The sequence below is a fragment of the Patagioenas fasciata genome, chromosome 15 (assembly GCF_037038585.1).
Source record: "Patagioenas fasciata isolate bPatFas1 chromosome 15, bPatFas1.hap1, whole genome shotgun sequence".
NCBI lineage: Eukaryota > Metazoa > Chordata > Aves > Columbiformes > Columbidae > Patagioenas > Patagioenas fasciata.
Window position 1 is genome coordinate 9,604,158 of NC_092534.1, and position 16,919 is coordinate 9,621,076.

Here is a 16,919-nt window from a genome sequence, read left to right on the forward strand (position 1 = left end):
ACCGTCAAATCTTGCTGTTTCATCTTTATGCAGAAATTGTGCACAGACAGACTTTGGTTAATTTAAGACTCTTTCTAACAACTTTTGTTTCACTTCCACTAGATACCATAAAGGAAAGTTTTCCTTCTCAGTACTCTTCTGTCTCTTTCTCTAAGATGATTCTGGATATTATCTTTTAAAACAGTCTCTGCCAAAAGCAAATTATTGTTTTATTTTCTGAACGGGCTGCAGAGTGACTCTGTATTTTCCACTCACCCTGAAATAGGACAGCAGAAGCACCTAGGCAAGTGGCTTGAAAATAGAAGTTACTTGAAATGAGGTGGTGCTGTCGGTCTCTGCGACTACGGGGCTTGGTACACAACGTTTTGGCCTTCTGTGACCTCCAAGCTACTGAAGATGTGGGATTGCACCAGATTTTTGGTGTTCTTGTTTTCTTCCATCTGTTTTGTATTATGTATGAACATAAGGTAATTATTGCTTGTGTAGCGTTGTGTCTCGTGGAACCACAGCATTGTTTGGTTTGGCAGGGACCTCCTGAGATCACCTCATCCAGCACCCCCTGCTCAAGCAGGGTCAGCCAGAGCAGGTTGCCCAGGACTGTGTGTGGTCAGAGTTTGAGCATCTCCACAGATGGAGACCCTCCAGCCACTCTGGGCAACCTGTCCTAGCACCTGGCCACCCTCCCAGTAAAAAACCTGCTTCTTTGTGTTCAGATGGAACTTCATGTGGTTCAGTTTGTGCCCATTGCCTCTTGTGCAGAGCCGTGTCTGGCTGCCTTGTCCTCACTCCCTCCCAGCAGGGACTTAAACACACTGGTAAGATGTCCCTGAGCCATCTCTTCTCCAGGCTCAGCAGCCCCAGCTCCTCCCATTAAGGATGCTCCATACCATTGACCATCCTTGTGGCCCCTGGTATTTGTGGTGGCGTATACTAACACATGGTATTTATTTATTTTTGTGGCCCAAGTATTGTTTTTAGCTTGATTTCTTAGGGAAATGAAGCTTGTGTGATCACTCTGTTAGGCACTTGCCCCCTCTAACTTAGGAAACTGGCATCTACTTTAAGCCATATTAAAATAAAAGGGCTAGTTATATGTATGTAGATATATAGATATATATTGCTTTTGTGAAAAGCAAGAGAAAGGCCAAGTGAAGGTCCTGCCTGGAGGAGAGGCAGGCAGAGCTTGCAAGCGTGCGGATCGGTGGGAGGCAGCAGGACAGTCGGACGTGGGTCTGGGGCAGGTGGGTCCAGCCTGTGCAAACACCATCTCTTCCTGGTGTCTGCTCAGATATGCATGGGGGTGGAGGTCGGAAGGGGTTAGGGGACACCAGCAGAAATCCTTAGGGTAAACAAACTTTATTGGATCCACTCTTAATGAGACATTTTGTTTTATCTAAGCCACTTCCCTGATGTTCTGGATTCTCCTCCCTTGTAGAAAACCACTAGCGTGTGCCCTAAATGCTGGTTTCTGCAGAGTCTGCCAGTCACGTTTGGGCACTAATTCCACCATTAACACGTGTGTATAAATGCATGTAAAAGCTTCCACGGGTGAGAAGCACAGGGCCAGTGGGTGTACGTTAGCGTTGCTGCTTGGAGGTCCGAAGGGCAGGGTGGATCTCTGCCAGGCGCAGAGCTGGCCTTCTGACCTCCCGCTGCGTGAAAAGTGCTGCCAGTGAAATTTCATACATCACAAGGGAATGGTGGTGGCCGTCCAAAGAAACAAAAAGTGCATTAAAGCAAAGTAAGATCTTGGTCGATTGATTTGCAACATCAGTTAATGCTCATTAAAATTTTTTAAAGGGATGCTCATTTAACATACATATACTTACGGCATAGAGATAAGTACCTAGTGCTGGTGAGGAGGTCTGCCCCCCGTGTGAAGGGCTTTTGTCGCTTGTGTTCTCTGCTACGGCAGTCTAGCGCCTGGAAGCAACTTCTGTTGGAGAGTGGTTGAAGAAACCTCTGTCTTGGTAAACATGGCTGGTGGTCTGAGTTTCTGAGTGGCGACTGTTCTGCCTGTAGTGGGAGGTGTGTCCAGGCTCAGGTGTTGTGGGTGGGTGACGCTGCCTCTGTCAGCACGGTTGGCCTTTGCTCGGCTCTGGGAGTGAGGAGCCGGCATGTGGCCGTGTGGCAGAGCCTTCCAGGCTATGGTTCTCAAAGACTTGTTGTCTTGCAGTTGGATCTGACCGAGAGGTGGGAGCATTGCTCTGAGCTGCCCGGTGATGTGATGTGAGCTTCGGCAGCGCAGGGCCCCCTTGAAGCAGCGTGTGCTGCTGTGTCTGACATTCCCAGTGGGCTTTATTTTGAGATGTCATATTCTGGGCTTCCCCAGGGGTGCATCTGTGCTCTGGGCACTTCACCGGATCACAGACTGGTTGGGGATGGAGGTGTTCTCTGGAGGCCAGCTGGTCCAACCACCCTGCTCAAGCAGGGTCACCCAGAGCAGGTTGCCCAGGACTGTGGCCAAGCAGCGTCTGAGTATCTGTAAAGATGGAGACTACACCACCCCTCGGGGCAACCTGTGCCAGTGCTCAGCCACCCTCACAGTGAAAAAATGCTTCCTGATGTTCAGAGGGAACCTCCTGTGTTCCAGCTTGTGCCTGTTGCCCCTTGTCCTGTCACTTGTGCCTGTTGCCCCTTGTCCTGTCACTGGAAATAGCATGGCTTTGTCCTCTCTGCACCTTCCCTTCGAGTATTTCTATAGATTGATGAGGTCCCCGTGAGCCTTCTCTTCTCCAGGTACTCCAGCCCCTTCCTCCTCCTCATGGCCCTTCACTGAACCTTCTCCAGTGTGTCCGTGTCTCTTGCACTGGGGAGCCTGGCATGGGACACAGCACTCCAGATGTGGCCTCACCAGTGCTGGGTAAAGGGGGAGGATCTCCTTCCTCCTCAACCTGCTGGCAATAGCCAAGGACACAGTTCACCTCTTGGTGCTGCCTCTTGTTCAACTTGGTGTCCACCAGGACCCCCGGTTTTCTGCCATGCTGCTTTCCAGCGGGGTGGCCCCAGCATATCCTGGTGCCTGTGGTTGTGCTTCCCCAGGTGCCAGACCCAAAAGGGATGTGAACTGTAGAAGCTCTCTGCTGGCGTGTCCAGTGTAGGACTCATGTTTGAGAGACACCTGGCTGACATCCTTTCCCACTTCCAAAAAGAAGCAACATTTCTGTCATCTGATGGCTTGTCACTGTGGCCATTGCCTCCTCTTTATGGCTTGCTATTTGCATTGTTATTTTACAGGATAAGCACATTCACTTAACCAGTTTTTTATTTTTATGTAATAGTTGGAGATGCCTGTGCATTTGGTTTGAAAATCGGCAGGCAGCGTTTGGGAAGAGATGGTCCCTTGCGAGAGGCACGGGCTGTGGTTGCTGCAGGTTTCTGTGTGGCTCGAGGTACTCAAAGAGCTCTCCAGCTGGGTGGCGATATTCCAAGCTCACCAGCTCCTGTCTGCATCTCAAACAACAGAAAGGCTTTTGAAAATCATCCCCTCCCCCCAGTTTGTCAGGGGATACTTTAAATATTGTCCCTCCCTCATATGCTAATTCCCTTCAAGAAGATAGTGAGGAAGGGTGATAAAAATGAAGCTTTGTGCTCCAACCTCTGGTGTTCTCCCCTGTGAGCACTTTTTCCCGTTCTGCCTTGTGTTTGTTTCTTCTCTGAAATGAATCGCAGCCTGGGAAGGTACTTTCTGTTTCCCCACTCTGAAACCTGACCCCGCAAATAGCTGATTAACGGGAGTTTCTGCAGCCTGATGGTGACCTCATAGCATCGGAGGAGGAAAGCATTTGGGAATAGCAGATACCAGATAAAGACTTTGCTTGTCATCCTTTCCACTACATGCAGCTGAGGTAACTGGCAGGCCTGGGGTGCGGCCCTGCTGGCTGGGGACGAGATCTGGCTCTGTTTTCTTCAGACCCTTCTTCTTCCATTCCTGGAGCCTGCAGACATGGCCACATTTCACCAGCAGAATCCCTGTCATTATTAGAGGGTTCTTCCACTTTGCCTGGGACCTGTTTTGCACTTGTCTTGATTTACAAAAACTGTTGGTCCTGGAGAAACTGGTTTTCTCATTTTAATGAAAAATACTGTCATATTTGTAATGTTTTTTTGGTTTTTTTCCTACTGAGCATGCAAATGTTAATTCCATATTTGTGATACTTCCCTCCTTACTTGTTTGAAGGTTCCAAAATACATCTGCTTGGCTGTTCAGAAGTAAAAAGCAACACAAGTGTGAGCATCTGTCCATGTGAGACAAATCATTGGGATATTAATAATCTTTTTCTTTTGTCTCTTATGTCTTTTGTCAGTGATATCACTTGGACATGATTCAGAATTGATCATGGTATTGTAGATTATGATTGAAACTCAACAACTGGAGAGAATAAATTTGACTCCATGTATTTAAAAAGTAAGCAAAACTAAGAAATGTTTCTGGAGACCCATGTGTTTCAAGTTCATGCCTAAGTAGGCTGCATTAATTATAAAAATACTGGTTTTCTGTCATCCCTCTTAAATGGTAAAATACACGTACAAGCCATCCTTAACAATAGTGACAACCTCATCACTGCTTTAGCCTGCAGTTAGCATGTCCACCATGTGAAGGATGCTGATCGTTGGATTCTGAGCATGCCTTTCCTTACCAAAAATGTAGCAATAAAACTAAATAGGATTGTAAGCCAAAGATTTAACATCCTGTTGCGTGTCTCCTGATGCAGGACTACGATCGATGTTAATGCAAATAACAGCGATAAAGATAATTCTTCCTTTCCCTTGAAGGTGAAATAGGGGCTTTTGCTTGGAAATAATTAATCGGTGCCATTTCTACTCAGATGGGGGGTCGAGAGCTGCCTCTGCAAGCGGAAGGTGCTGGGAGATGTAGAATGTGCTGGGCTGTTCCTGGGGCCTCGTCTGCCACGGGATCTGTCTGGGTGCTGGAATAGTCAGCGCAGGTTTTGAGTTGCAGAAGAGAGATGAACCCTGCGGGCGAGAAGCCAGAGCTGGTCTGGTGAGGTACCAAATGCAGACTAAGAGCTAAAATACAAGATGTCATGGTGGAGGGTTAGGCAGAGGAAAAAATGCTCTTAGAAATGCAGAAGCAGCTTGTCTCTCCCTAGACTTATTTGATCTTCCCCATAAGAAGTTTGTGTACAGGATGCTTGTTTTGAAGTAAAAACTGTAGGGTTTTTTTACATATTAGAGGTGTTGTTATAGGACAAACAGATGTTGGAAAGCCACTTGCTAAAAGTGCTTGATTAATTATTTTAAATTTTTCTAATAAATAGTATGAAGTCTAGAGTGATTAGATGAAATCAATTTGGAGCCTCTTCAGTTCATAAGTTTTATTAATTTAAAGAATGTTAACCAAATTAATTTGAGACAGGCAATAGAAACTGACCACATGATACATATTTATAAATCACTTCTTTATGAGGAATCAGGCTTTCGAAACGTAATGCTCATCATTCCTTGCCATCTGGTAACCTTACTTTATTCTCATTAATCTTGGAGGGAAAAAAATCTCTATCCAAACACAGATCCTTCATACAAATCCTCTTTATGTCACTCAAGCTCATGGCACTTATTAATATTCATAAATATCAGTGTGTGTTATTAAAATTTACCTTTAAAATAAAATCAATGTGAGTGAGCACTATGAGCTGTTACTTTATTTAAAGAACAACTCAAGATAATATTCTGGATGGTGGTTGATGGTGATGATCTGGGGTGATGGCCAGGTTTCCCCTCAGCAGGGTTATCTACATAAGACAGATTGGAATCCCCAAGCAGACTTTGATGAGAAGCTTTTTTTTCCTCTTGATGAAATGAATCACGAATCAGGCTGCTTCATGGTCATTTTCTGTTTGTGATTCTGCAGGTGTGTTTTTCAAGGATGTTGTTGGGAAGGCAGAACTTGGCATTGGGGTTTCAGGAGGTAGAATTGGAGGAGAAAAGCCAAGAGGGTCTGGGAAGGTCTGGACTTACTGCCATTGCAAATGAATTTAACTAGCGGTGATGACTGGAGTTTGTGGAACAATCCCATGCCAGTCTTCACTTTCCTGAGAATGGTGCACAATCTTGCATCTAGCAGAGGCACCCCAGCACCTCCATTCTTCCTCTTGCCTGCTGAGGAGGATGAAGATGACACACTTCTCCATCATCACTGGTTGTCATGGTGCCTCCAACAAGTCGCAGCAGGGTAGACCCTTTCATGCCCCTGAAGAGGAAACCTGGGGCGTCCCAGGTGAGAGGAGCTGCTCTGTTCCTGTTCTTATGTCCTGTACAGTCCTGGAGCTCCCGTGGGCAGTGCTGGCCAGGCAGTGGCTGCTCCGTGTTGACTTGAGGTGGTGAAGTGGTGTCTGAGCAGCCCTGCCGTCCCCTGCCAGCAAAGGGACAGGGGGACAGGGCCGAGACTGACCGCCCGCTGCCCCCATGCCGTGCAGCACCATTGCACACACTGCCAGTCACCACACATCAAGGCCACATAATAAGATTTCTGCGTTTATGTGCATCTCTGGCTCTCTGCTTGGTTTATCACTGATGTGATGTGATGATTTCTGATGATATGCTACTATTTTTAGTCATTTTCTTCCTCTGCAAAAGACGGTAAAGCAGGAAGCCAAGTGATCTGCATTGTACCACTGATTTTCAGAGGAATACTCATTCTTTTGCCTTAAGATGATTTTATGCTAGATATTTTCCTTGTGAAGACAAGTGTGTGAGCCATTGTTGTTTGGCATAATCCTGGGTTATTGCAGACCAGTTATCCTGCTTGAAACCTGGGGATAGCAGCTAGCAGAAAAAAAATCCGTGTGACTGATTTGTATATATAGCAGTTTCATACTCCAGTTTGCTTAGATAACTGAGGTGATTAACTATTTAACTGTAACAGTTCATATTCAGCAATTATTATTTGAAAGCAAACATAAGTCTCTGGAAGGAATTGCTATTGAGAAGTACTGGGAGTGTGGGCAGTTTCTTTTTCCAGCGTACCCATCTACTTTGTCATAGGGGGATCCAAAAAAAAACCATTGGTAGAATTATCTGGTCCTTTTTCTTTCTATTTTCTGAATGGCTTTCCTGCATCTCCAGAAAGATGGGGCTGGGAGGTGTGAAATCACTGAGGTGTGGGGCGGAACTGACCCCTGTGCAGTGAAATCATCCGATGGAATGAGTTGCAGCACCTGGCTCCGCAAATGAGAAACCCCTTGAAATCAAGGGCAGCTCATAGCAGCAAGTTAAGCTTGTGATCCTTTGCCAGCACCATGGGGTTTTTTGCCTCTTGGCAGCACTAAAGTAAAAAGAACGCAGTCAGCAAATTTGCATTTCGGTTTTTAAACTTAGTACCTTGGACATTTTAATTTGTGGCAGAGTTCTTTGTAAATAGTGTATCTCAGTTATTTAAAGATTTCTTTTAAAAGACTATAAGGCTATGCTGTTTGGGTTTGGCTTTTTTTTTGTGTGTTACCCACTCTTATCCTGTTAAATATTTAAGTGTATAATGAAGCAAGAGTAATGTCTGCAGTGTCTGCTTTCAGTAAGTCATTGGAATTTGTACTATGTCTGAGGCCAGAAGTATGAATTTGATTCATATGGATGTTCTTTTCCATTCTGAAGGCTTGCTGGTTTTAGTTAGCACCCCCAGAGACGTGGAGCTTCATCTTTGTGCAGCGTTTAGATAGGACTGGGTGTGCACAAACTTAGATGAAAAACACAAGAAACAAGAGTAAACCAGAAGGATTCTTTTTCTATTATAACTATTTTGGTACTTTAAAAAAAATATTACAGGCAGAAAATGTTCAGAGGGGAAGGTGACTTTCAAGTTAGTGTCCCCTCTACCTGTTTATCTGTAGGAGATTAAAAAGGTTGGAGTGAAATCTTGATCCTGTTCGAGCTACTGAGAACATTCCCACAGCTTCAGCAGGACCGGGATCCTGCCCCATCTCCCTGGAAGATGGAAAACGTGAAATGCGTGTGGATGTTTGTTAACTGAGCTGCATTCATGCAATAATCTGTGCTTGGTTTTTAAGCATAACTTCCTCTGTGACTCTGAGTAATAACAAACAATTTAAAAAAATATTAGATGTTTTATTCAGTTTGTGTTCTCTGTTTCTCCTGTCCTGGTGTGAGTTTTTAGCAGCATAGGAGGGCAGGGTTGGTGTGGGAGCACTGTGTGGTGGGGCTTTGCTGTGCGCTCAGGGACACGGTGGCCAGCCTGGGGGTGCTGCTGGCCTGGGCCATCTGCAGCCACGCACTGTGGTCCCCAAGCCCTGGATTGAGAACTGTGGCACAACGTGATGCTGCAGGCAAGGCGCTGCCTCTGCCATCTCAGTCTCCGGAGGCTGTTGTTCACAAGAGTAATGGAAACGTGCCTGAAGTGCATGTTTTTCCCGAACTCCTGGCACTGCTCAGTTGTGTTTGTGGATGTGCTCCTATTCCCAAGCACGTTGATTTCAATCTCTGCTGCTTTTAGTGGCTAGTGGGGCTCTTTCCTGGATGCTGCATGAAATGTCTGCTGCTGGCTTGTTGGAAAAGAGTGAAGCCTGCCTGGATGCCCTGCCGAGAGCTCACTGGTACCACGAAGGATGCGCAGCAGTGACGGCTCTGCTGAGGCGGCTCCTCAGTCAGGAGCAGCTTTCCTTGGGGACAGCCCTGCCAGGGAAAGCTCCCCTCCTCATCCCCCAGGGGGGCTGTTCCTCCTGTCTGGATCTGGGACTTTTCCTGCTCTCAGTCCTCCAGACTTCCTGGCACACAGCAGGAACCTCAGGTGAGATGGTGACTTCTGATGCAGGAGCAGCTGAAAGATGCTTCAGAGACAGGGAAATTACAGAGACCTCGGTCCCCACACACGAATGTCGGCGTTCGATCTCTTCAGCAGACGGGACAGGATATACTCCAATACATTTATCTGAAATACTTTTCTTCCCTGAGAATACTTGGGGTAATATTAATTTTTAATATTCTTGTCTCCGTGTCTCTTTCTTCTCCAGACGGTTGATTTATACTTTTCTGTTTCTTATTACTTTTAGGCTGCAAAATAGACAGGACCAATTAAGAAAACTCAACCATATTTGTAGATGACTTAATATTTCAATCAGTTGTCTCTGAATTAAACTTAAACAGCAGTAGCAAATCCAGGAATCCTATTTAAGATGACCTACATAGTGGGAATAAAATTGGGCTTGTACCTTCATTTGCTTCCTAATTTACTGTTGAGAAATCTGTGAATGTTTTCCTTGAAGTCCATTTTTATCACTGCTAAGAACCTCATTGCTGCCCAGCCTGGCTGGAATCCTCTTGGATGGAGGAGCAGGAGCAGGAGGCATCTCGAGCCAGGAGGGTGGTGAAAGCTGAGCCAGTGCGATGTGATGGGGATTTAGCCCTTGGCTGTAATTAAAAGGGTTCATCAATAGAGCTTTAGCACAGAGTGGTTCCAGCAAAACCCTGCGAGGAGATGGAGATTATAGCAGGAAAAAAGCTCTTTTGTCAGTGTAGCTTCATCAGTCCTCTGAATGGAACGAGTTACACTGCTGCTTCTCTGGGACTGTTGCTCAGTGTAGCTGTGTCCGTTAGGATTTTTTTGGCCTTTTTATTCATTCTGAAATTATATTGTTATTTTGTAAAAAGTTTCAAGAATAAATCTGAAAACTTACAAAGCAGATTGCATTATAAATTTCTCAAAGTCCATAAAACAGATTGATTAATATTTGTGAGGGACTAAGTGATTTCAATGTTTAATTGACATCTCTGGGAAAAAATGCTCACTTAAAAATACAAAACATTGTACAGTCTTAAAATTTAATTGAAAAGTAAATGTTTAGCCTCCGAGATGACTTATTTAGAGTGGAAGAAAGGTATTGGCATTTTTGGTATTTCTAGAAAATACTGCTGGAAAACAACCATAAGGGGGAAGAAAAACCCCTTTATTGCAATAAATTTGAGCAGGAAGGAAAAGAAAGTTAAAAGCCCAGCTAAAGAGTAAAAGCACTACAGAGCACTTGAGTGCAGGAAAATGAGATATGGCTAAAATACATTTAATTGTTTCTATAAATACAGGTATGCAGAAATGAAAACTGACTCATTGTTCAGCTGAATTTACTGAACAATTTTAAAAGTCTGCAAGAATAATGAATGATGTAGCCTTTCAGTCGTCTGCACAGAGAAGATCCAGTTCACAAACACAATGATGGCTCCAGTGTCACTTCTAATTATTCCAGTAAAAGTAATAGGAACTGGGCTCGTGGCTTATACTGTGCATATTGTTTCACATGCAGAATTTAACAAAAAAATAGTCTTCCTGTGCATTGAAATGCCTTAGTTTCCCTGGGAATCTTGTCCAAAATGATTTTCACTAGAGTCTGTGTCTTTTAGAGTAATTCGTTAAATTAAAATTGCTATGCCCTTTTGAGCAGCATTCTTTGCCGAGCGCAGCGCTTTCCCCTCTGTAGAGTACGGAGGATGAGAGGAGGCTTTTCTTCCCTGGAAGTCATAATTTTAGAGGAGGTTTCAGCCAGTCCATGTGCTGGTGAGTCTGTTCGAGCTTGGCCTAATGAGCATTTTGGGACCAGAGGGATAGGAAGAGGCCAGGCCAAGAGAGAGCACCCCTGTGAGCTCCTCATAGCCCCGAGTGACCTCCTGCAGGTTCCTCTTGTTCTGTCAACACCTGGATGGTCAATTAAAGCCACCTCAGCTCTGTCCCCTACTCCCTCGGGACACAGGGCTGCTGTTGCCGCCCAGCCGATGGGTTTGTATTTTAGTTACTGGACTAGTTGATGCAGGTGACTGTAGCTTTAGTTTCCTCAGATGTGGCTGTTGATGAGTAATGTAAAGAGACTAAAATAAAATGTCCGGGTTCGTAATGCCAGGGTAGGACTTGTTCTGGGGCTAGTGAGGCAGCTTTAGTATCCTACGCCATTGTAAATGTGGTGATGCCGTGCTTTAGACTTGGTTTACTGTGGAGAGGATGTTAACAGAGCAAATGTTTTCTGACATGTATGCATTTTCCCACAAGTTTGTGTTACTGGAATCAGCTTGGTTCTGAGTCCAGAAGTATGGATTATGGGTCATTATTGCGTATGGGTATTTGTTAGTGTTTTGTGCTGAAAAACGCTGGTGACCACAAAGAACCAGACTTGTTTCAGCATACTCAGAGATCTGAAGGTGCTGCTTGCTTTCCAGGGACCCTGTTTAGTTTAAATATTTCATGAAAGCAACTGCAACTGTAGCTCTTACCAACCAAGACTAATGCTCAATACCAGTTCAGTACAGTGGAGCTGAACTGAATGTTTCATGTGTTTTACGTTACTTTGCTGTGCATGCTGGTGTCTGATGTAGAGAATGACTAAAGCTCCCAGGTCAAAAGTGACATTTTACAGAAGTAATAACCTGAAAATAGGTGTTTTTCTGTTGTGTTTTCATCATGAAATGAGTATCTGTAAGAATTGTTCCTTCAGCCCTATGTTCTGTGCAGGAGTCCACACTACTCTGTGCGCAGCCACCGCTTTGTTGTTGCTGATGAGAGTTGCATCTGGGGCAAACACATTTGACATTTATTCCTCATCCATGCCTCCTTTTCTGCTTCTTCTCTATTCAGAAATTCATAGAGTTTGAAGATGCACTGGAGCAGGAGAAGAAAGAACTACAAATCCAAGTGGAACACCTTGAATTTCAGACTCGACAGCTGGAGCTGAAGACCAAAAACTATGCAGATCAGAGTAAGCAAAGCTGTGTACCTGACATGATTATACACTTTGCCTTCCACACAAATATAGTGCTACTTTGGAAATATTTTTTCATATTTTTTGTTTTGTTTAATATAACTTACACAAAGCCTGAAATGTCTGGTTATCCTTTACTTTGGTATAAAATTCTGGGCCTTCTAAAGGATGGGATGTATCCACACTAATTTAGTAGAGGCATCATTACTTGTCTTTTGTGGGGCATGTTCACTCTCTCCAGATGCAAGATTTGGGCTATTGTTGTAGTTTTGGAAGCTGGTTTCCAGTTTCTCCTTGTCCCTGAATAGAACCTCCCATTTTTTTAATATATAGATTGTAACATTTACTTGTTTGTTTCTTTATTTTTACAAATAGTTCCTTAACATGTGTAACTGTGTTTTGTTGGCTGAGATTCCCTGCAGAATTCATGGGTGTTTTGTCCAGTACTCCTGATTCTCAAATAGCCAGAGATGCCCATCCGAGAGGATAATTAACATTGTGGTCAAACTAGAACATTTATGGGGCACCAGGCTGCTGCTGAAGAGCTCTACTTCTATGATCTTTTTGCGCTGTTTGCTCTGCTCATTTTGGGAACATGCAAATACCCATAAATTGGGTTTGTAATGAAGACCAGATCCCACAATATGCGTTATTCTGTTACTGTTTGTTTTGTTCAGAAGGTATAAATTAATTTCTAACAAAATAGGCTTTGAGACTTCTAGTTTCTTCGGGGATCCTGCTGTGTGTTAGCTGATGGTCGGAATCTTCTCTTGGTAGTTTCACGACTGGAGGAACGTGAATCAGAAATGAAGAAAGAGTACAATGCTCTACATCAGCGTCACACAGAGGTAGGATGTCATCTCATTATTTCTAAATAAATAAACTTTTAGCCTAGATGTAAAGTCATGTCAGAGAATTCAGCTTTACAATACTAGTGATGTTTAGAGCTTTTGAACTTTGAGAACATCAAAAATATCTGAATGGAGGGTGTAAAGAGGATGTAGCCAGGCGCTTTCCAGTGGTGCCCAGTGACAGGACTGAAGGTACAAACTGGAATCACAGGATCATAAAGGCTCCCTCTGGATATGGGTAGAAACTTCTTTATTGTGAGGATGATGAGCAGTGGCACAGGTGTCTGAAGACGTGGTGGAGTCTTCATCCTTGGAGACAGTCAAACGCTGCTTGTACATGGTCCTGGGCAACCTACTCTAGGTGACACTGTTTGAGCATGGACGTTGGACCTGATGGAGCCCTGGAGGTTCCTTTCAACCTCAACTGTTGTGTGATTCTGTGAACAGTGCCCTGTTGCCTCATCTCCCGCTGCAAATGAGCCTCCAGGAGACATCTTACGTTATTTTTGGATACACTTTTTCATGGCACTTCAGTTGTGAGATTAAGTTTAAGTAATTTCCAACACTTTTTGCTGTCAGATTTTCTGTCAGATTACTCCATTCATTTACATCATCAGTTTAGAAGATGAGAGAAAGGACAAGGATATGTGCAGAAAAACAAGGGGAATTGGAAGTGGGTACTGGAGAAGATCAAACAAAAGCAGAAAGTGAGTCTGTCCGTATGTGTTCGGCTCATGGATTTTTTTCTCCTCACAGATGATCCAGACGTACGTGGAACACATTGAACGATCCAAGATGCAGCAAGTTGGAGGAAATAATCAAACAGAGGGCAGTCTGCCTGGGAGAAGGTAGGGCTGTCACCTCTCCATGGCATGTTTGCCATCTGGGAACTTAGAAACTGAGTGCATGTATTTGAGAGAAACCAGAAGCAGGACCTTTCCCTGTGGGCGTGAATTGTGGTTGAAGCTTTTTTGTAATGGGTTGCGTGTGAGTTGTGCATATGTTTGCTAAGGTTTGACGATGAGGGGCTTTATGTGTTCTGCTACGAAGCTTAGGCTTTGTCACACTGCTGCTGGTGGGGTCTTCTGCAAAAATCTGCTGGGATTCTCAGGTAGCATGTAAAAGGTTTACTTATAGAATGGATGGAGGCGTCAAAGAAAGTATTTGTGTGTGTGTGTCTTTATATGTGTGATGACCAGCAAAACCATAGCAATTAAATATGTTAGCCGTTACAGGATTTTTTTCCCCTATTCTTTCAAGGGAAGCTTTCTGTAAATGAATCACCCGATAGACCTACTTATATCCAAGAAACTTGACTTTTTCCATAAGAACCAGCCTTTGCTTAACGAAGACAGTGGTAGGAAAGAAGTTCAGTATGGAGAACTAGTCTTTTGTAATCAACGATTGCATCTTCATGTTAGAGAAAATAGTCTTTTACCCTATTAAAGTGTGGCATTGCCAGTCTCCGTGGAGAGCAAAAAAAAGAAACACCGTATGTCTGTGAAAGCCTCTGGTGGGGCTGTGACTTGAGTTTGTAGGAACCACCAGTGGGAAATGGGACGTTTTCCTTCATTTCAAGCTTTGCACTGTTTGTGTGCGTGTGTGTGTAGCTCTTTGTAAATGCTTGTGCACAAGCGCTGGGGTCACACGAGTGTTTTCATGTCCTTGTACAGCTGGGTGGGGGCAAACACCAACCTTTGTGGATCTTGGTGAACTGATGTGCGCTGCGGGGGGGTTAGGCGTAATTTCTCATGGCCTGTCACACAAATTCAAGTGCATTGATTTATTTTCATCTGTGAACGTGCTTGGGCATGTTAGACTGTGTAGGGGGTGCATATTTACATAAGACCGTAAGTACATCAAGTCCGTTTGCCTGTCACTTGGGAGAACTTGGTGCAAAAACTATTTGGGTGGGGGGGTGTCTCCTGTCCCCTAAGAGGGGTGATGAGCAGGGTCCACACTTAATGTGGGGTGGATTATAGGATTCCAGTGCATGCCTACACCGTGTCTGTTGTAGGGCTGCATGTTTGCATGAACTTTGCTCTCTAATGGTTGTTTTCTTGTCTCGCTTTTTGTGCGGTTGCTGCTCTGTTTTGGCTGTTATGTTTGTCACTGCAGTCATCGCCAGTCGTGGAGGAAAAGGTAAATCCTATTGCTGCATCTTAACTTCGTTAATCCTAGTTCTGGAGGTTGCTGTTGAGTGGCAACAGTGTGATGCTGGGAGTGCGTTGGCATGTTTGCCCCGTGTATGCTGGTATCTGTGTTAGATTTGCTCATTCGGGTGAGGCAGAGGGAGCCACCAACCTGCTGGGATAACACAGCAGGAGAACCTTGTGTTCTCAGAAGCAGAAGACACACAAATTTGGTCCCAAAACAGGATCAGTCCTCTGTGATTGGACATTCGCACTTAACATCACAGAATGTTTTGAAGAGTCATCTTTTCTCCCTTATTTTTCTATAGAGTACAAGGCATGTGAATTTTCTGAGTGGGGCAGAAAGTGCGTGTCACTGTTAGTAGCTCTCCCAAGGCACTTCTGACTTCGGGCTGGACAGCAAGTTCTGCACCCGGAGCCTGCGTGGAGAGCAGTTCTCATCTTTGAATGCTGGCAAACAAATCATAGTTTTGTTATATTTTATAAGCTTTAAGATGTTACTTCTAGAGCATCCTGATCCCAGGTTTTGGCTACTGCAGACCCTTATTGAAGAGTTTGCTGTTTAGCTTGTAAAGCAAGGTGGAACTAACCAAGTGTTCTGCCGGTCCAAGATTGGCCATCGCAGCAATTGTTCCTCAGCACAAGTGACACTGCAGCGCTGTGACCCGCCGTGCTGGGTGGACAGTGCTGAGGGTGGGAAAGTTGGGCACTTTGGTTTTCTCCACAAACATTGTCTCCTCTGCTAGACATTCCACCTCCTTCCTTCCTAAAGGAGCTGGCTGGTGCAGTGTCCTGTGTTAGGGCTCGCAGCTCCTGCTGCAGTGTGTTCACCCATAGTCACGAGTGTGGTGGTTGTGATGCTTCCCAAGCGTGGTCATCAGACCAGTGCTGGTGATCGTTAAAGAAAGGCACATGGAGGTCTATTGTTACTAACACTGATGTACAGAAGGGCAGATTTCATTACTCCCCACACCAATAAGCAGAAGCCCCGTGCAGGAGGGGGTGAAGCACTGTCCTTGAGCCCATTTGTGGGTGCCTGTCACACAGAGGCTCAGCTTAGCTTGTCTCTGCAGGGCCGCTGGAGTCCAGCGAGCAGAGACTGCTGGGGATGTCTCCTAAACAGATGTGTGCTCCGTCCCTGCAGCCTGTGACAAAACCTGGCACCCTCTGGCACAGAACCAGCTGCCAGTTGCAGTGTGCTACTGCAGCCTTTTCCACCTCCGCCGCTTGCTCTAGATTTTCTCCCGCTGGAACTTAATCTCAAAACCTGTGCCAGCTTGTATATGCAGGATCAAACCCACAGCTAGCTAGTCACCTGCAGTCACCAGGAAGAAGAGGATGAAGAAAATGTAATTACAGACATCTAGCAATATGAACAATGCATTCATTTATACCTTTGTTTGATTTCTGAATTTTGAGTGCATTGTGGTGGGGATATGGAGAGGGGATCAGAGAGTACAGGTATTATTTTTCTTAATATTGGAAGTGATCCCAAACCCTCTGATTTCTGCTGTTGAAGCTAACCGGTTTTGGGGTGAAATATGCAGAAGACCTACACTGATGACTCTTACTGAAAAGCCTCTTTCCTGCCGCAGTGATGGTTTCTCTAGGATCTATGGAAGCTTTTTTTTTCTTTTTTTTTTTCTTTCTGTGAGTATTTTTTGCTGTGGCTTGTTTTCCCATAGTACTTTTGTTTCCCAGAAAATACACAAATACACCAACTTAAATTGGCTGATGTGTCCTGCACTTTTGCATTCTCCCCAGATGTTCCATACTGATGGAGAATCAGTTGTGCCTGTTTGGTCACTTGGCCCCCTCCCTCTTAGAGTCTCCCAGGAGGATGTCTGGCTCTAGCAGTGGATACCACACGTATGAGTAGACAACACCAGGGTGGGAGTTGAGGTTTCATACAGCTGCTACATGAGGGGAAGGAGTGCAGTTCAATTTCTGGTGACTGATGTTTCACGTAAACTAGTGTGCTGTTTCTTTCTATAAGAACCTTGTAAATGGCTAACAAATTGTTTTCCCCTCTCTCTCTGTTTCTCTCTTTAGCAGGAAGGAACGTCCTAACTCTCTGAATGTGTTCCCTCTCACGGATGGCATGGTACGTGGGCAGATAGGGGCCAAGATCGTCCCAACACTGGACCACTGGCACCTGAGTGACCTCGGCCAGCTGCAGTCCAACTCCAGCTACAAGGTTT

At 44.8% G+C, this 16,919-nt stretch overlaps 1 protein-coding gene across 26 annotated transcripts in view; it reads left to right on the forward strand.

Annotated features, from left to right (window-relative positions):
* MAPK8IP3 (mitogen-activated protein kinase 8 interacting protein 3) overlaps positions 1-16,919 on the forward strand; it is a 59,032-nt gene that overhangs the window by 2,803 nt on the left and 39,310 nt on the right. For 15 of the 26 annotated variants that reach the window (XM_071815217.1, XM_071815227.1, XM_071815218.1 and 12 more), the window contains exons 2-6: positions 11,591-11,711; positions 12,492-12,562; positions 13,322-13,413; positions 14,684-14,707; positions 16,771-16,915. In XM_071815217.1, coding sequence (XP_071671318.1) covers positions 11,591-11,711; positions 12,492-12,562; positions 13,322-13,413; positions 14,684-14,707; positions 16,771-16,915 — 453 coding nt within the window. The remainder of the gene's footprint in view (positions 1-11,590; positions 11,712-12,491; positions 12,563-13,321; positions 13,414-14,683; positions 14,708-16,770; positions 16,916-16,919) is intronic. The other 11 variants (XM_071815222.1, XM_071815228.1, XM_071815233.1 and 8 more) reach the window with 5 other exon arrangements.